This window comes from Macrobrachium nipponense, chromosome 35 (genome assembly GCF_015104395.2).
Source record: "Macrobrachium nipponense isolate FS-2020 chromosome 35, ASM1510439v2, whole genome shotgun sequence".
Taxonomy (NCBI): domain Eukaryota; kingdom Metazoa; phylum Arthropoda; class Malacostraca; order Decapoda; family Palaemonidae; genus Macrobrachium; species Macrobrachium nipponense.
In genome coordinates, this window is record NC_061096.1 from 27,666,788 (window position 1) to 27,686,758 (window position 19,971).

At 45.0% G+C, this 19,971-nt stretch overlaps 1 protein-coding gene across 1 annotated transcript in view; it reads left to right on the plus strand.

The window, feature by feature from the left end:
- Positions 1–19,971, plus strand: part of LOC135208525 (dehydrogenase/reductase SDR family member 12-like) — a 33,799-nt gene that overhangs the window by 5,641 nt on the left and 8,187 nt on the right. Inside the window, exons 2-5 of the mRNA XM_064240813.1 lie at positions 457–539; positions 991–1,124; positions 1,952–2,047; positions 16,119–16,243. Of these exons, the coding sequence (XP_064096883.1) occupies positions 457–539; positions 991–1,124; positions 1,952–2,047; positions 16,119–16,243 (438 nt within the window). The remainder of the gene's footprint in view (positions 1–456; positions 540–990; positions 1,125–1,951; positions 2,048–16,118; positions 16,244–19,971) is intronic.

Sequence of the window (19,971 nt, forward strand, 5' to 3'; positions counted from 1 at the left end):
CTTATGAAAACCTTTCTATCAATCCTTTGGGTGCCTGGAAAATTATGTAACCTGCATTTTGATTGAGCTCTTCATATAAAAAAAAAAATCCAAATTTTGACCATTTTGCCATTTTGGAGCCATATTTAAGTTCCAGTCTTCGTTAGACTGGCAACGTGAACCCAGATCATGCGCTGTAACCCGGGAAATATCTTTTGATGAATATATTTGAAGAGCGATGTAAGCAGAGTCTGACTTAACCCAAGGACTGTCAGTAGTGAATATGTCTAGCCTTAGTATACAAATCGAATTATCAAGTATTAATTGGCCTTTGATTCTGTCTTTGGATACTAATGTAACTGTTGCTAATGCTGGGTACGTATTACATAGCACAGATAGTATGTATGTAAGTTTTTATAATTTTATTTGAAAATGTAAGTTTTTAGAATGTTTTTTCATTTAATACCTCTTCTTCAGGGGTGGATATCTAGTAGCCAGTAAGAATTTCCAAGAAAATGATTTAGAAGTCGATTGCACTGGGCGCCACTATATGATAACAGGTTAGTGTAATATTTTATTGGTGATATCCTTTTAGTAAGAAGATACTAGTGTAGTATTTTATTGATGATATCCTTTTAATAAAATGTTAGTATAATGTGTTATTTTTGCTGATTATCCTTCTAGTCCAGGTTGAAGGCTTTGTTATAGAATTTTTTTTTTCCAAAGCAAGTAAGAGATTTAAGCCCAGTAAAGAAGGGATAGATTAATACTTGGACTAGTTAGAAATCCAGGCAGAATAGGATCTGAACAGAAGGTACTAAAGAAGAAAGTTCATAAAATATGTACCCCCATAAGGAAACATTTTCACATGAAAGGCAAATGAAGATGGTGTCTAATTTTATTATCATCAATACATAAACCTAGTTACTATCCTCCCAGAAGTTGGCTGAATAAGTGTCAGAAATGTGAATGAAAAAAGTTTCAGGTTTTCATAATCTGCTCAACTTACAGGTGCAAATAGTGGCATTGGGAAATGCATAGCTACTGAAATTGCAAAACATGGAGGAACAGTTCACATGGTGTGTCGTAATTCTACTACTGCTGAAGAGGCCAAGAAAGAAATTGTAGAAACATCTGGAAATGAGGTAAAATTAATATTTTTATCATTGATTATAATATTAATTGCAATGATTTTGCACACAAAGCATACAATAATTCCCGTTAATCACGTAATCATGTAAAGATTGGTTATGACATGTGCTGAAGTTAATGGTACTAAAAGCATAGGAACCCAGTTAATGTAGTCTTCTGCGACTTAGTATATTTTAGCTCAATAATATAGGAATGACTTGCATACTACAAATAAAACTCCTACTTTGGTGAATCAAGTTGCTGTATGTGTACTCGAAGCAAGCAAAGTGGTGGTTAGTGTGGGGTGAAACCTGCCCTACCAGGTAGAAACCCTCATCTCACTGGTTTAACTGATCTTTGAGGTACCTTCAGGAAATGTTGACACCACCTCTTTAGATCAAGTAATGAGTTGAAATATTTGATATTTCAAATAAAATGTTTTATGTCTAGACTACTATTGACTATCTTGCTAAAGTAAATTTATGGAATAAGTGGCAGTCAGGTGCTAAGGATAAGGATTCAAAGATCAGTAATTCCACATTTGTAATAACACTTGTATAAAATTTAAAAGGTTTTAAAATTATAAATGATAAGTATCTGGAGGTCAAATATTACATGTGTGTATACAGTAAATGCCTTCTATTCAAATGGTTTTTAGATTCCTGCTGATACCATGGCTTATTTACTTGAAGTTGTTTATTTCTTCAATTGAAATTACCTTTGCTTTTTGCTGGTTACCTTAACATTAGGTGTCATATGTACTTTTCTTTGTAAATTTTGAATTAGGGAAATGCTACTGCTTACAGAGTAATGTTTTATATACACATATTTATTATTTCAGAATGTCTTTGTGCATATTTTGGATATATCCCAACCAAAAAGTGTGCACCAATTTGCCAGCGAATTTGAAAAGACCAGTGACAGTCTCCATGTTTTGGTAAGTGGTGGTGAAATTTGTATCATTCAGTATAGAACACTTGGGATTAGAATTAAGTTTAGTCTACTATTAAGGTATTTGATAACTTCTCTGTGAAAACAAATCAGCCATGCTCATGTGATTTTGAATATTTTGTATCAAAAACATTTTGAACTATGCAAGTTTATGTAAGTGAACTTCATTTCCCAAATCTTCATTGTAATTAATTAAATAATGTAAAAACCAAGAATTGGAAAGTAGACTTCTTAAAAGTGAATATCAAATCACAGCTGCCTGTGTCTACAACAGGGCTTGATTTACTTTTAAAGTCTCACTTTTTGAGTTATGGAAATTGATGAGTGCTCTAGAAATTTATGAGAACAGAAAACTTGATTACTGCCCAGTGTTAGGGAACACTTTCTGGTAGTACCAAATGTAAAGGATACATTTTATTGCAGTGTCTTACCGAACAATTATACAGCTGTAGGTTCCCTACAAAAGGCAGACAATAGATTCAAAACTTCTGCGGTGGCGCCGCCATCGCTGATGTAGGTGACGTCATCTTCCTCCACTCGAGGGAGCTACAGGTACAACTGCCCAGGTAACATCAATTTGTTCTCTGCTGGCTTCTGGTGAACATCGGTGGTCAGTGCAGAATTTTTCTTCATTTGCTGGGAAGTATATCTCTCCAATATCGGTGAAGTATTCAACTTCGTGTTTGTGGGATTGAAGCTGAATTTCTTTTCTGCAATTTTATGGTCTTACCATCATGTCGAACTCTAGTCCTTCATTAGTTAGGTTTTACACCGGAGGGTGCAAAACTAGGTTAGTTAAATTAATTTATGATTTGTTCATGAAACTTACCCAGCAGATATATATATAGCTGTATTTCTCCGAAGTCCGACAGAATTTCAAAACTCCCGGCTCACGCAGTGGTCGGCCAGGTGGTTAGTACCCATTCCCGCCGCTGGGAGGCGGGTGTCAGGAACCATTCCCATTTTCTATTCAGATTTTTTCTGTCGCCGGTGTTGATAACAACTGTTTTCAACACCTCCGTCTAGGATTTTCGAAACTTCTCTGTTACTTGAGTATCCTGTTTGTTTTTTGGTTATCGAACGTGGATTGTGACTAGGCTTACGCTGATAGTGGATTGGATTTGAATTTGGTTTGGTTTTTTCCTTTAACTAAGATGTCTGGGACTAGTTTATCTAGCACCAGAGTGTGTTGTATGGAAGGTTGTAAGGTGAGGCTACCGAAAGGTTCGGTAGACCCACACACAATATGTAATAATTGTAGAGAACATACATGTGTTATAAATGACCGTTGTAAGGAGTGTGAATGTCTGTCTGATTCGGGTTGGAAGGCTTATGAATCCTATGTGCGGAAATTGGAGCGTGATAGGATACGGAGATCTTCCTCCAGGAGTGTATCAGTCAGTAGAAGTAAGGGTAGTAAGGTTTCTCCTACTATACATTCAGTAGTTGGTACACCTAAATCTGTTGTGCCTTCGGGCCCTGAAAATGTGGTGCCTTCGGGACCTGAAAAATCAGTGGAAGACAATGCCCTATCTACGATTCTGGAATCAATACGAAACCTAGAATCTAAAGTGCTCGCTTTGGAGGGTAAAAGCATTATTAGTGATCAAAAGTGCAGTGAAAGTGCCCCCAGTGTTGTGGAGGGGGCGTCAGATCGGCCCTATAATGCCTCTAGGCCTGGACCTCTGTCGAACTTCCAAGCCCAGGAGACGGACATGTCGAAAGCCTCAGGAGGGTTACGGGGAACCCCCACCGATCTGGCGTCCCTTCGGCAGAACCTGTAGACGATCCCCAGGCTGCCAAAGAGTGTGCGAGTGCGCGTATCCTCCGCGAGTGCTTTTCGTCCTCGAGGCGTCCTCCCCTAACACAGGAGTTGGAGCATGAGAAGACGCTCACGTCCTCTGAAAAGAGCTATGACGTTAAATGTCGCACAGGCGGCTATCGTCAGTAGTCTCTCAGAGGAGGGCGCAGAGTCTCTTTGCGCTGCTTCTTCGTTACGGGCTTCGCCTCAAGACTTGGATTACTCTCCACCGCAAAAAAGATCGAAAACTCAAGGTGTCGCACAAGCGGCCAGAGTCTTCGATCGCAGTGAAGAAGACGCTTCACGTCCTTTTTCTCCTGTTGGTTTGCGGTCTTCACCGGAGAGTTTTGCTGCATGGACTCCTCAAAGGAGAATTATGATGTCATCTGACGAGGACGCTTTGGAGCGGCCTATTCGTTCTAAGAATAGAACTAGAACGGGTCTGTGAGAAGGGATAGGGCTTCCCCTCGCCCCTCGCCTTCTCATAGGATCAGTTTTCTCCTGAAAAGAATCTTCTACTACAAAGAGTGTTATCAGGTCGATGCAACAACAACTTGCTTTGTTGCTGGCTGAGAGAGAATCAGAAATTCGTCCGAGGAAGAAAAAGATGATAGATTACCGATTAAAAGATCTAAGAGGTCTCCCGCACGGGTGGACCGATCGTCTCTTTCGCCTGTGAGTACTCATTCTAGATTTCGTACGTCTCACCTGCAGTTGGAGAAAGGGCATGAAAAACTTCCTACGAGGATTCGCCCAGACTCTCGAGGCTCGCTTTATACAAGGACGGACGATCCTATGATTACGAAACGAGGCCGTATACAGTCTGAGAAACTCGACGCTCCTAGTTCGGCTTGGAAGGAGCGGAGTGTTCACAGGGACGCCTGTTTAGACAAGCGGTACGCTCGGACAGACGTCGAGCGTGACGCTCACCTGGACACCAGGCGTGGCGCTCGGATGGACGCCGAGCGTGACGCTCACCTGGACGCCAAGCGAGAACGCTCGGCTGAGCGACGAGCGTGACGCTCACCTGGACGCCAAGCGTGCTCGGCTGGGCGCCAAGCGTGACGCTCGGCTGGACGCCAAGCTTGACGCTCGGACGGATGCCAAGCGAGACGTTCAAGCGGACGCTTTGTTGGCATATCCATCAGGTATCACAGCAAGGTATTAGTATGGAACCTCAACTGCAATCGGCTTTTTTCGAGGGACTCTCATTGAGAGAATGAGCAAGAAATTGGTACCGCTTTATCTGAATCTTTAGATATTAATATTCAGAATGCTCCATGCACGTCAAAACAACGATCTTCATTAAAGCTCGGAGTGAAGGACTTGTACCACCAGCTTCGGAGTCCCCTTGGTCACTCCTATAGATGAGGAAGGATTAAGTAATATTTCAGAAGAAACGGAAGAGGATCAAAACCGCTGTGTCAGAGTTCCATCCGATTATCAAGTTTTGGTTCGATTGCTTCGGGATTCATTTGGAGAAGAGTTTCAACCCGCAGCACCTCGGTCTCCTCCTTCTCAGTTTTCGTTGTCAAAAACAAATAAGACTCCTGGATTTGTTAAAATGACAAAGTCTCTCTCAACTAAGAGAGCTTTTAAGAAGGTGCAAGATTGGATGGAGTCTAGAAAAGCTCAAGGAAAGTTTTCCTTTGCCCAGCCTCCTTCAAGACTTTGCGGCAAGGCTGGGATCTGGTATGATACAGGTGAGGATGTCGGGTTAAGAGCTCCCGCATCGGCTCAAGGTGACTTTTCCAGTCTGGTTGACGCACCAAGAAGGTCTCTTCTTTCGTCAGCTAAAATAACATGGACACCAGCGGAGATAGACCACCATCTGAAAGGTCTTTTTCGGACAATTGAAGTATTTAATTTCTTAGACTGGTGTTTGGGGCTGCTTGACACTAACGTCTCGTAGTTCAAGACTCAATTAGCTTGGGGGAGCTATCCAGTGTTCTTGCTTGTATGGATAAGGCCAGTTCCAGAGGATGGTTCAGAGGAATTGGCTTCACATTTTTGGTTGGCAGGGGCTCCTGAAAAAGAGAGCTATCTACTGTAAAATTTACCTACCAGAAAAGCAGTGTCTCCAACACAGAAAGCAGAATTGCTTTTCGCCCCTCTTTCTGACCATCTCTTCCCCCAGGCTTAGATTAAAGATGTAGCTGGAAGTCTACAGGAAAAAGCTACTCAGGATCTCTTAGCACAATCTTCTAGACGTCCTGCGGTTCCTTCGACTTCAACACGACCCCAGTTTTTCTAGAAAATAAACAAAGCCCTTTCGAGGTGGAGCATCCTCTAGACCTTCTCCTAGAGGAAGAGGACTCTCTAGAGGCAGAGCTCAGTCTAAGTCCAGAGGTAAAAAATGAGGAGGAAGTCCTTCAGTCGCCATTAGGTGCCAGGCTTCATTTATTTGCAGAAGCTTGGAAGAAGATAGAGGCAGACAGCTGGTCGCTCACGTCATCGAGCGAGGATACAAAATACCTTTCCTGAAGCCTCCTCCATTGTGCACAACACCTATAGATCTATCACCCTCTTACCATGGAGAAAAACAACAGATCTTGTACGATCTGATAGAACAAATGCTCGAGAAGAAAGCAATAGAACAAGTCGAGGACATTCAGTCCCCGGGTTTCTACAACAGGTTATTCCTGGTGCCGAAACAGTCGGGAGGCTGGCGGCCAGTTTTAGATGTGAGCAGTCTAAACCTTTTTATAGAGAGACAGACGTTCAAGATGGAGACACCTCAGTCAGTGCTTGCGGCCTTAAGACAAAACGACGGGATGGTATCACTGGACCTGCAAGACGCATATTTCCACGTCCCGATACATCCCCGATCGAAGAAATACCTGCGTTTTGTCATGAAGGGAAGAGTTTTTCCAATTCAGAGCTCTTTGCTTCGGTCTGAGTACGGCACCAATGATTTTCACAATTCTAATGAAGAACGTGGCGAGGTGGCTTCATCTTGCAAACATAAGGATCTCTCTATATCTAGACGACTGGCTCATTCGAGCATCGTCGAAAGAAAGGTGTCTGAAGGACCTTCAATCAACCTTAACTCTAGCAAAGTCCCTGGGACTTCTAGTGAATTTCGAAAAGTCGCAGCTGATCCCCACACAGTCCATCGTGTATCTGGGGATTCAGATGGATTCAGTGGCTTTTCGAGCTTTTCCGTCCCAGGGACGTCAACAGCAAGGATTAGAAAAAATATCAGTCGTCCTTAGGAAAGAATCATGCTCGGGATGAGGGAATGGATGAGTCTGCTGGGCACCATTTCCTCGCTGGAGAAGTTTGTTTCCTTGGGGAGACTACATCTCAGACCTCTCCAGTTTTTCCTGAAGGAAGTTGGAGACAAAGAAATTTGGAGACAATTTTGAGGATCCCAAAGGAGGAGGTAAAGGATCACCTAAAGTGGTGGCTCGATCCTGTGAAGCTTTCGGAAGGAACTTCCCTCAAACTTCAGAGCCCCGACCTAGTGTTGTTCTCCGACGCGTCCACCACCGGGTGGGGAGCTACACTAGGGAGGGAGGAATTGTCAGGCACCTGGAGAGTGGGGAACAGGTGTTTCTGGCACATAAATCTCAAAGAACTGGCAGCCATATACTTGGCACTTCAGTTTTTCAAAGAAAAAGTCGCAAACAAGATAGTTTCAGATAAATTCAGACAATACCGCAGCTCTGTCCATCATACATAAAAAAAGGAGGGACTCACTCGCGATCATTGTTCAATCTAGCGAGAGAGATCCTGTTATGGCGAGAACTCAGAAAGTAACGATTCTAACGAGGTTCGTTGCAGGCGTGGAGAACGTTCCGGGCAGATCTCCTCAGTCGGCAAGGTCAACTGCTGCGACCGAGTGGACTCTGCATCAGGATGTGTGTCGAGAGCTGTGGAAGTTATGGGACGTCCTCTAGTGGACGTCTTTGCAACAGCGAGAACAAAGAGGCTTCCGTTGTATTGCTCCCCCGTGCTCGACCGGGAGCAATAGCAATAGATGCACCTTCTTTGGGACTGGACAGGGATGGATCTTTACACGCATTTCTTTCCCCCGTTCAAGATTCTGGGGGAAGTGATGAAGAAGTTTGCAATGTCAGAAGGGACGAGATTGACGTTAATCGCTCCTTATTGGCCAGCAAAGGAGTGGTTCACGAGGTCATGACCTTTGTAGTAGACTTCCCGAGGACATTGCCCATGAGGACAGATCTACTCAAACAGCCCCACTTCGAGAGATACCACGGAATCCTCCCCGCTCTGAGTCTGACTGCATTCAGACTATCAAAAAGTTGGTCAGAGCGAGGGGTTTTTCTAGACCGGTTGCAAAAGCAATCGCCAATGCGAGAAGAGCTTCCACGCTTGGAGTCTATCAATCGAAGTGGGCTTCGTTAGGAGCTGGTGCAGAAGAACACGCATTTCCTCTACCACGACCTCTGTGAGCCAAATAGCGGACTTTTTGCTCTACTTGAGAAACGACCTAAAGCTTGCAGTCTCAACAATCAAAGGCTACAGAAGTATGTTATGCTGTAGTCTTTAGACATAGAGGAATTGATTTGGCAAATAATAAGGATATCCACGATCTTTAAGGTCCTTTCGAGACTATAAAGATTTTTTTTTTTTCCTCAACCTAAGTTACCATCATGGAATTTGGATGTAGTACTTAAATTCCTAATGTCAAATCGGTTTGAACCCCTTCAGAAATGCCTCTTTAAGGGATCTTACTAAGAAAACTATTTTCCTAACGACTCTGGCGACGGCGAAGAGGGTTAGTGGATAAATTCAAATTTAAGCCTTTAGCAAGCATATTGGTTTTAGGGGACATAATGCTGTTTGCTCTTAAGTCCTACGTTTCTAGCGAAAAATGAAATCCGTCTAACCCTTGGCCCAGTTTTGAGATAATTGGTATGGCGGAAATCATTGGAGACGAACCAGAGAGAGTCCTGTGCCCTGTCAGGGCTCTCAAGATTTATTTACAAAGAACGAAGGAATGTCGAGGTCCTTCTAACAACTTATGGTGTTCGTCAGAAGACCAGATTTACGATGTCGAAGAATGCTCTGGCATTCTTCTTGAGAGACACCATTAGACAGGCGCATTCATCTTGCGAAGACAGTGATGTTAAGCTGTTGAAAGTGAATGCCCATGAAGTGAGAGCTATATCTACCTCAGTAGCTTTCCAAAAGAACATGGCACTCAATGACATTCTGAGTGCCACCTTTTGGGCGCAGCAACTCGGTGTTCGCTTCACACTACCTGCGGGATGTGAAGACGACATACGAGAACTGCTATGCGCTTGGACCATACGTCGCAGCAGACACTTTGTTGGGGGCTGAAGTTGCACTCATCCTACCCTGTAGGAAATGGGTAGGTGAGTTTTTATGGATTGTTTTATGGTTGTAAGGTCGTCCGCCTGAGCCGGACTTCCTTTCCTTTAGCCTAAGTGATGTGGGAATGAAAATTGTTAGGCTGGTCAGGTGGTGAATTTTTTACTTCATTGCCCTCATAGTATGGTCAAAATGGTCTAGTCACATTGTGGTCACGCTCCCGTTGACAGATCATCTAGAACTCACCAGCTATATAGGTCACTACCTTGCTGAGACTCTAGTAAAGCAGTAGCAGACTTGGGTGACAGTAATCACGAAGTCAGCTATGCTAACAGGTAAGGAACCAAGATGTTATTCATCTGCATGTAATATGTTTCCAAAATCCTTTTCTGTCTCTCCCTACCTCCAAAGGTGGGATTCAGCTATATATATATCTGCTGGGTAAGTTTCATGAACAAAATGATATTGTTAAGATACAATAAAGTTTGTTCATACTTACCTGGCAGATATATATAATCAAAGTACCCACCCACCTCCCCGCAGGAGACAGTGGGAATAGAAAATCTGAATAGAAAATGAAAAGGGAATGGTTCCTGACACCCGCCTCCCAGCGGCGGGAATGGGTACTAACCACCTGGCCGACCACTGCGTGAGCCGGGAGTTTTGAAATTCTGTCGGACTTCGGAGAAATACAGCTATATATATATCTGCCAGGTAAGTATGAACAAACTTTATTGTATCTTAACAATATCATTTCGCACACTAAGTGTATTAAGTGTAGGGGTTGTGAGTGCTCTAGAGAGTCTTACTTGTGATGAATGCAAGGATTGGAGTGAACAACAGTGGAAAGTTTTTGTTTCTCACTCGGGGAAGGTAATTAAGGATAGGAAAAGAAAGGCGGCTCTCAGAGCTGAAAGTAAGACTAGTTTAGCTTCTTTTGCTTCTTCTATCGAAGCACCTGCTCCTATTCCTTCTCCTTCTCCTCTTATTATGTCTCCGATCTTGAGTCCTCCTACTCCTGCTCCTGTTACTCCCTTGCCAACTTCCTGTGGAGTTTCTCCTGACACCAATGCCAGCCTTGAGTCTGAATTTGAAAAGAAATTTGATGTATTAGCTAATACGGTTATGCAGTTAGGTTTATCGGTAAAGTCTTTCACAGAAAAGACTTTGAGTGAAGTGAAAAGTGTCAGTGCAGTGCAATCTGAGGGGGTGACTTTTTGTCCCGATAGTTCTCCTAGATGAAGGTCCCTGTCCCGCTCCCCCGCCTCGGGGAGAAGACCTACCGGAGGTCCAAAGGAGACTGTCGGGGTTTGCCCACAGACAGTCGCTTCCTCCGTCGATCCTGTGGTGTGACAGCAGGATTCGACTGAACACCATTGGAAAGGTGTGTCGTTCTGTAATCAGTTATTGACAGAGTCGAGTGATTCGTTGCCGATTAGAAGTCGTAAGTGGCGTGATTCTTCAGTCTTGCGTCCGTTAAAGAGACGTTCGACTGAAGAGGTGTTCTTTCCACCCCCTGTGAAGAGGAACAGAGAAGTAGATAACCCTCACCCGTCTTGTAATGTAGCTACATGGACTTCACCTTGGATTCTCACGACAGAACAGCAGCCGCCTTCGACTCGATTGTGGAACGACCGATTCTGAGTTCGTCGAGATCTTCGACTCATCAATCTGTCGAAAGTTTACCTTTGACTTTGCACATGACAGATAATTCGACTGGCGCGAGACCTCTGGTGTCGAGCGTGTCGAAGTCCACAACCCCAGTTGCTACGACTTCAACTCAAGAAGACGAGAATTTAGTTCCTTTACGTCGACAATTGCAAGAGCTGATGAACTGGATGAAAGAAAGCAAACAATATCCGAAGAACAATGAGTCGAATCAAGAACCCTCTCTGTCACCTATCTCCTCAGATGACAAGGAGGACTTTGAAGCAGACTCTATCCCTCTCACGTGCTATTTGAAGCTTTTACGCTACCTTCTGGACATGTACCCTGATTACTTCGTAGCAGCTGCTCCCAGGTCGCCTGCTTCCATCTTCCTGATGAGAAAGAAGAATTTCGATCCTCTTCTCTCGAAGCTCGTACTTTCCAAGGCTGCTAAACGATCGCTTCGTGATATAGAAGACTGGTTGAAGTTCAAGAGAGAGCTTAGGGAAGCAACTTTCGCCTATCCTCCGTCGAAACTTGTTAAGAAGAGGTATAGGTTCTACGTAACCGGAGAAGCTTCCCATGGGCCTCCTCCCAGGGGGACTTCTCTGGCCTGGTAGATGCAAATAGGAGGTCCGCATTTGCAGCAGCTAAAATATTCTTTACATCGCCCGAGTTGGACCATTTGGTAAAGAATATTTTCAAGATTTTAGAGAATATGAGCTTCTTGGACTGGACAATCGGAGCCCTCGCTACGAAAATAGAGGACTGCCCTACTCTCCAGGAGGACCTGGCATCCGACTGGCTTGGGGTTTTGTCATGTGCCGACAAATCAGTTCAGGATGGTTGTGATGAGCTGGCCTCTCTTTGCATTTTTTTCAGGATCTCAAGAAAAGACAGCTCTGGTGTTCTTTTGTTTCAAGAGGAGTCGCTTAACCTCAGAAGTCCGCCCTTTTGGTTTTCGGTTTTCTCCTTTCGACAAGAATCATCTGTTCCCGAGAAACAGTGGCCAGAACTTTCTACACTGGAAAAGAAGTCTACTATGACTACTTGCTCAGTCTTGTAAGCGAGTTAAACCCTCAATCTATGGACGCCTAACACCTTTGGAATCGCCCTTTGCAGGAAAAAAAAGAAACCCTTTCGAGGGGGCAGGTCTAGACCGTTCGTCAGGCTCGATCGAATTTACGACACCTGACGCGAATCGTCCCAAGTGATCCTTCAATCCTTCATGCTCAGGTAGGGGGCAGACTGAGCCTCTTCTGGGAGGAATGGAGTCACAGAGGGGCAGAGCCCTGGGTGACCCAAGTTCTCTGGTTCGGTTACTCCATTTCTTTCAAAGACACTCCGCTTCTATCCAATGTTCCTATCGCATTACCCGCCCTACTCTCCAGGCTCAGGAGAAGTTTGTAGCCTTAACCCGAGAAATAGAGAATCATGCAGAAGGCTGTCATAGAGGAGATAAGCGACAGACCATCCCCGGGGTTTTACAGCCATCTGTTCGTAGTCCCCAAGTCATCAGGGGGCTGGAGGCCCGTACTGGATGTAAGCGCACTGAATTTGTTCATTCAGAAGACCAAATTCAATATGGAAATGACTCGTTTGGTGTTGGAATACCTTCGTCAAGGGGACTGGATGGTATCCCTGGATATGCAGGATGCATACTTCCACATCCTACTTCACCACGACTCCAGGAAATACCTTAGATTTGTGTTCATGGGCAAGACCTACCAGTTTCGAGCTCTTTGCTTTGGCCTCTCGACAGCACCGCAAGTATTTATGCGAGTGCTGACTCCGCTGGGAAAGTGGTTACACCTTCCCCTAGACATCTGAGTGTCCAACGCCTACTGCGCCTAGATGACTGGCTTCTCCGCTACTCTTCGGAAAGTCAGTGCATAAATTAAAAAATTAAATAGTCTTTTGAGTTTTACCAGACGCAATGAGCTGATTAACAGCTCTCCTAGGGCTGGCCCGAGGGATTAGATTTTTTTTTTCTTTTTTTTTTTCACGTGGCTAGGAACCAATTGGTCACCTAGCAACGGGACCTACAGCTTATTGTGGGATCTGAACCATCCTATATCGAGAAATGAATTTCTATCACCAGAAATAAATTCCTCTGATTCCGCATTGGCCGAGCTGGGATTCGAACTTCGAACCACCGGATTGGCAGCCAAGCGCGAAAACCATTCATCCATCGAGGAACTACTCTTTCATTAACTCACTTGTTAGGTCTTCTTATAAACAAGGAGAAATCTCAGCTAATTCCGACACAGAGCATTCTCTATTTGGGGATGACTCTTAACTCTCGAGTTTTTCAGGCTTTTCTTTTACCAAAGAGAGTCCAGTCGTGTCTGGAAGTAGTACAGGTCTTCCTGGACCGCAAGTTCTGTTCCGCCAACCATTGGACCAGTCTGTTAGGAACACTAGCTTTGGTGGAACAGTTTGTCAAACTCGGAAGACTGCACATGAGGCCCCTACAATTCTTCCTGAAGGCATCATGGTGCAGGAAGACTCAACCGGACTCGACAGTATTCTCGATTTCAGACGAAATCAAGGAGGACTTAGCGTGGTGGCTTTCAAAACTAAGACTGGTAGAGGGTCTTTTGCTTCGTCCGCTCCACCCAATCCTTCAGTTCTTTTCAGACTCCTCCGACGCAGGTTGGGGAACCCTGTTGGGGAAGAATGAAACGTCAGGGGAATGGTCAGAAACTCAGCGATCTCTTCATATCAACGTGAGGGAGCTATTAGCAGTGTACCTGGGACTTCAGGCGTTCTCTCATCTTGTGACGGGACAGGTGGTCCACAGCACTTTCCTACATCAGGAAACAAGGGGGAACGCGCTCCTTCTCCCTCTACAACATTGCAAAAGATCTGCTTCTGTGGGCAGAAAAATTTCTAGTTGCGCTGATCCCTCGATTTGTTCATGGGAAAATGAACATATTGGTGGACGAACTAAGTCGCTGTCATCAAGTACTGCCATTGGAATGAACTCGATGCAAAGGTCTGCCTAGACCTATGGAATCTTTGGGGAAAGCCGATGATAGACTTCTGTGCAACTTCGAGGAACAACCGCCTTCCGCTGTTTTGCTCTCCAGTCCCGAACCCTCTTGCATGGTCAGTCGGCACAATGTTTTTAGACTGGTCGGGCCTGGAAGCATACACCTTTCCCCTGTTCGGCCTAATAAGACAGGTGCTGAACAAAGTGTCTTTCCACAAAAAGCTTTCTCTGACACTAGTCGCTTCATTCTGGCCAAGGAAAGAATGGTTCCCAGATCTCCTCGACTTGCTCGTAGATTTCCCCAGACATCTTCCGTTAAAGAGATGTCTACTCAGACAACTGCACTTCGAAAGATTCCACCAAGGATTATCCACTCTGGCACTGACAGGATTCAGACTGTCAGGAGTCTCGTCAGAGCGAAAGGTTTTTCAAGACGAGCTGCAGAAGCTATCGCGAACTGCAGAAGAGATTCTTCTAACAGACTATACCGGTCTAAATGGGGAGTGTTTCGAAAATGATGTAGACAAACTAAAGTCTTTTCTTCTGAAATATCTGTGAACGAAATAGCTGATTTCCTTCTATTCTTAAAGGACGGTAAGCATTTAGCGCCTTCGACTATTAGGGGATACAGAGCGATGTTGGTTTCAGTTTTTAAACAGAGACGACTAGACCTATCCGCGAATAGTGATCTTTCCAATCTAATTAAATCGTTCGAGACTTCTAAATCGTCAAAGGGTTCGATAGCTTGGAATCTCGATATAGTTCTTAAACGGCTTTCGGGTCCTCCCTTTGAACCGCTACTTTCTTCGTCTATGAAGAATCTCACCAAGAAGACGTTATTTTTAGTTGCATTGGCATCAGCTAGACGAATTAGCGAGCTACACGCGATGGACAAAAAGGTGGGATTTTCTCAAGGCGACGCAGTTTGCTCCGTGGAGCTCAATTTTCTCGCGAAAAACGGAAACCCTTCTAATCCTTGGCCACATAACTTCGTTCTCAAGAACCTGACAGACTTGATAGGCCAGGAAGAAGAAGAACGGCTCTTATGTCCCGTGCGGGCATTAAGATACCTCCGCAAAACTTAGAAAATTAAGAGGTCAATCGAATCGTTTGTGGTGCTCTGTTAAAAATCCCTCTCGCCCTCTCTCAAAAAACGCTATTTCCTTTTTTCTGAGAGAATTAATTGTCGAAGCACATTCTCAAGCTAACGACGCAGTGTTTCCTTTACTGAGAGTGAAAGCGCACGAAGTTCGAGCGGTAGCGACTTCCCTCGCTTTTCAACGCAACTTGTCGCTATCCTCCAAAGTACCTTTTGGAGGTCTAAATCTGTGTTCACTATGCATTATTTGAAAGAAATCGAGACAGTGTTCGAGGATTGTAAGTCTCTCGGTCCACTTTCGGTAGCTGGCATGGTGTTGGGAGAAACGACATAGGGGGTTGCTCCCTCTGTTAGCCTATGTTTCGCCTTGTATCAAGGTTGACGAGTTAAAGGGAAGTCTGGGGGTGCAATGTACCTGGAGTACTCACCAGTCATTTTAGTGTTAGTTTTGGTGGGTAAAGGTTTTTATTTCGGTGTAGGTGACAGTTGTTTTCATGTTGATTATTTCTGATCGTAGCCCAGGGCAAGGGCAATATTTTGTTGTATCTTCATTGAGTCAGCGGTGAGCACCATGACTACGAGGATATTCCACTCCATGTAGAGGCACCCATTGGTCATACTCCAAGCCTTCTACTACGTAAGATGAGGACCGACCAGAGGTAGTATTCTCCTGCAGTAGCTCTCTTACAAGTTAAGGTACAACAGGCACTAACAGTGTTTCTGGGTACTTTATTTTCAAGAATCATATGTTATTTTTTAATTAAAACTTACATCCACAGCCCCCCATCCTTGCAATGGGTAATCAGCTGTATAATTGTTCGGTAAGACACTGCAATAAAATGGAATTTGCATTATAAAATAAGATTTTATTGCATACTTACCGAACAATTATTAATCAAAGCCCTCCCTCCTCCCCACAGGTGGATGGCTGGGCAGAACGAATTGATGTTACCTGGGCAGTTGTACCTGTAGCTCCCTCGAGTGGAGGGAGATGACGTCACCTACATCAGCGATGGCGGCGCCACCGCTTAAGTTTTGAATCTATTGTCTGCCATTCGTAGGAAACCTACAGCTGTATAATTGTTTGGTAAGTATGCAATTAAATTTTATTTTATAATGAAAATTCCATTTGTCAAATTTTATTAACTGCTAGTTCTGATGTAATTTTAGAGTTGTGTATAAAACAGGAATTATTCATTCCATTTCTTCAGGTAAACAATGCAGGATGTATGGTTAATCAGCGAGAACTCAGTGAAGATAACTTGGAGAAAAATTTTGCCACCAATACACTTGGTACCTATCTTCTCACAAGAACCTTGTTACCTCTTTTGAAAAAGTGAGCAATTCAGTTGTTCTATTAGTAAAGTATGCAGTATTGTAGTGTAACAGTTTTTTTGTTCATGAACCTTACCTGCCAGATATATATATAGCTGTATTCTCCGAAGTCCGACAGAATTTCAAAACTCCCGGCACACGCAGTGGTCGGCCAGGTGGTAGTACCCATTCCTGCCGCTGGGAGGCGGGCGTCAGGAACCATTCCCATTTTCTGTCAGATATTTTCTGTCGCCGGTGCAGCCAACAAGTGTTTTCTGCACCTCCGTCATTGGATTTTGGAACTCTTTTGGTCACTTGAGTATCCCGATTGATTTTTTGGTTATTTGATTTGGATCGGTGGTTAGGCATACGCTAATTGTGGATTGGTTTTGAATTTGGCTTGATTTTTCCTTAAACTTGAGATGTCTGGATCTAGTTCGACTAGCGCCAGAGTATGTTGTGTAGAAGAATGCAAGGTGAGGCTACCGAAATCTTCGGTAGACCCTCATACAGTGTGCGCGAATTGTCGGAAACATGTTTGTGTGTTTGATGATCGCTGCAATGAATGTGAGAGTATGTCTGATTCTGCGTGGAAGGCATATGAATCATATGTGTAAAATAGAAAGAGATAGGGTAAGAAGGAGTGTAACGCCAGTTACACATCCAGTGGAATTTATCCCTCCTAAACTTGTGATGCTTCGGGCCCTACATTAGTGTCTGTGGAGGGCAATACCCTATCAATGATTCTTGAATCTTTGCGTAGCCTGGAATCAAAGTGCAAGCATTAGAAGGTTTAATAGTGCAGTGGTGTGTAGTGATAAGCTCCGAGTGTTGCGGAAGGGAGGTCGGACAACACCGATCTGACGTTCCTTCGGCAAGACCTGGGGGCGCTCCCAGGCTTCCAAAGTTCGTAAACGGATCTTGAAAGAGTGTTTTTCATCATCAGAATCGTCCTCCCCGCGCAGCGGTTGGAGCTTTTGGAAGCGATCGCGCCCTTTGAAGAGGACAAAGACGATAGATGCCGCACAGGCGGCCGCCGCCTTTTGATTCCTCAGAGGAGGACGCTGCACATCCGTTAGCCCCTTCTGTTTTGCGGTCGTCTCCAGAACAATTCGAAGACTCTCTACCGCAAAAGAGAGCAAGGTGCAAGGTGTCGCACAGGCGACCGGCACCTTTGGTCTTAGGGAGAAGGACGCTTCACGTCCTTTCTCTTCTTCTGTGTTGCGATCGTCGCCGGAGGAGGATATCTTTTGACGACAATGCTTTTGAGCGCCCTGGTTGCGCTAGGAGGATAACCTTTGGCGGTCCATGTGAGAAGGAGGAGGGCTTCCCCTCGCCCATCGTCTTCTCACAGGATCAGCGCTAAATCGAAGAAGATTGAGAATTTGCAACATCAAATTGCCTTATAGTTTGCAGAGAAAGAGGTTAATTCACGTTCACCGGAGGAAGGAGTGATAAAGCTGCATTCAAGAGATCCAGGCAGTCCTCTCTTCCTTCTCATCGCCTCGCTCTTTCTCCTGTTACCTCGCCTTCGAGATTTCGTGCACGAAGGTCTGCAGAGCACGACGTTAAGGCGGCAGCGAGACTTGACGCCTAGGCCTGACGTTCGAACTGGGCGCTCGGCTAGACGCCGGGCGGGGTGCTCGGCTGGATGCCAAGCGTGACGCTCAGCAGGACCTCTCGGCTGGACGCTCGGCTTGACGCCAGGCATGGCGCGCAGCTGGACGCACGACGTTAATGTTCTTCAGACATTCGCCGAGATTCGGAGGATAGTAATGAATCTCAAGAAGGAAACTTGTCTGAGGAATTAACTGAAGAACAATCATCAACAGTATCTTCAATTGCTTCGAACCTCCTTTGAAGAGAAGTTTAAACCTGAAGCCCACCCGCAGTCGCCTCCTTCACAATTGCTATCGTCTAAGGCTATCAAGACTCCAGGATTGTTGAAGATGGCTACTTCATTATCAACAAAAGGGCTTTTAGAAAATGCAGAATTGGATGGAGTCAAGAAAAGCCCGAAACAAGAACGCTTTCGCCCTACCCCCTTCAAGACTGACAGGTACAAGGCAGGTCCTTTGGTATGAGACACGGGGAGGAGATAGGTTTTATGAGAGCCCCATCTTCGTGCCCAACGGTGACTTCGCTACCTTGGTAGATGCACCGAAGAGATCCCTTTTGTCGACGACGAAGGTGCCCTGGACCCTTTCTGAGATGGACCATCATATGAAGGGACTCTTCCGTACGATAGAAGTTTTCAACTTTTTGGATTGGTGTTTAGGGGTCTTGGATAACCGGTCGCGTAGTCCTGATTCGCTTAGCCTCGAGGAGCTGTCCAGCGTGCTTGCATGCATGGACAAGGCCGTCAGGGATGGTTCGGAGGAGTTGGCTTCGCACTTCTGCACTTCGATTTTGAAGAAGAGAGCGGCCTATTGTGGTTTTACTGCAAAGGCGGTCTCTATCTCTCAAAAGGCAGAATTGTTGTATGCGCCTCTTTCGAGCCATCTTTTTCCTCAGGCTATGGTCAAAGATCTGGCTGTCAGTCTACAAGAGAAGGCTACCCAAGACCTCCTAGCTCAGTCGGCAAAACGTACGGTTGTTTCTTCTACGTCGGCACGGCGCAACCGTTCAAGAAGCAGAAGCCCTTTCGAGGTGGAGTTTCCTCGAGAACATCTTCTCGAGGAAGTACACGTTCCAGAGGCAGAGTCTCGGCTAAGATCAGAGGAAAGAAATGAACCAGATATCCTTCAGCCACCAGTAGACTATTCTCAAAAGCTTGGATAGAAAGGAAGGCGGACAGCTGGTCGCTCAACGTCATCAAGCGGGGGTACAAGATTCCTTTCTTGAAACCTCCCCCACTGTGCACGACACCCAAGGATTTATCCCCTATTTACCATCAGGAGAAGCAACAAATCCTTTTCGATCTGCTCGAGCAGATGTTGGAAAAGAGAGCGGTGGAACAGGTCGTAGACCTGGAATCCCCAGGCTTCTACAACGGGATATTCCTGGTGCCGAAACAATCAGGAGGTTGGCGACCATTCTTAGATGTGAGCAGTCTGAATCGGTTCGTACAGAAAGCAGAAATTCAATATGGAGACACCTCAGTCAGTTCTTGGGACTTAAGACCAAACGATTGGATGGTTTTCATTAGACCTTCAAGACGCGTATTTCCCACGTCACCATCCATTCCACAGTCGATGAAGTATCTTCGGTTTTGTCCTAAAAGGGACAGTTTAATCAATTCAGGGCGCTTTGCTTCGGATTGAGCACTGCCCCTATGATCTTCACGACTTTTATGAAGAAACGTGGGGGGGGCGAGGTGGGCTTCATCTTGCAAATATCAGAGTCTCTATGTACCTGGACGACTGGCTCATTCGTGCCTCCACTCAAACGCGGTGTCTGAAGGATCTTCAAACAACTTTATCGTTGGTGAAGTCCCTGGGACTACTGGTGAATTACGAAAAGTCACATCTGATTCCAACCCAATCCACCCTGTATCTGGGGATTCAGATGGATTCAGGGCTTTTCGAGCTTTTCCGTCCCAGGGACGTCAGCAGCAATGTTTTAGACAAAGTGACAGCCTTACTAAGCGGAAAGATTCGTGCTCGGTGAGGGGAATGGATGAGCCTGCTGGGGACCATTTCCTCGCTGGAGAAGTTTGTTTCCTTCCTGGGGAGACTGCACCTCAGACCGCTACAATTTTTTCTCAAGGAAAATTGGAAAGAAAACAAGAATCTGGATATGAGCTTAAAA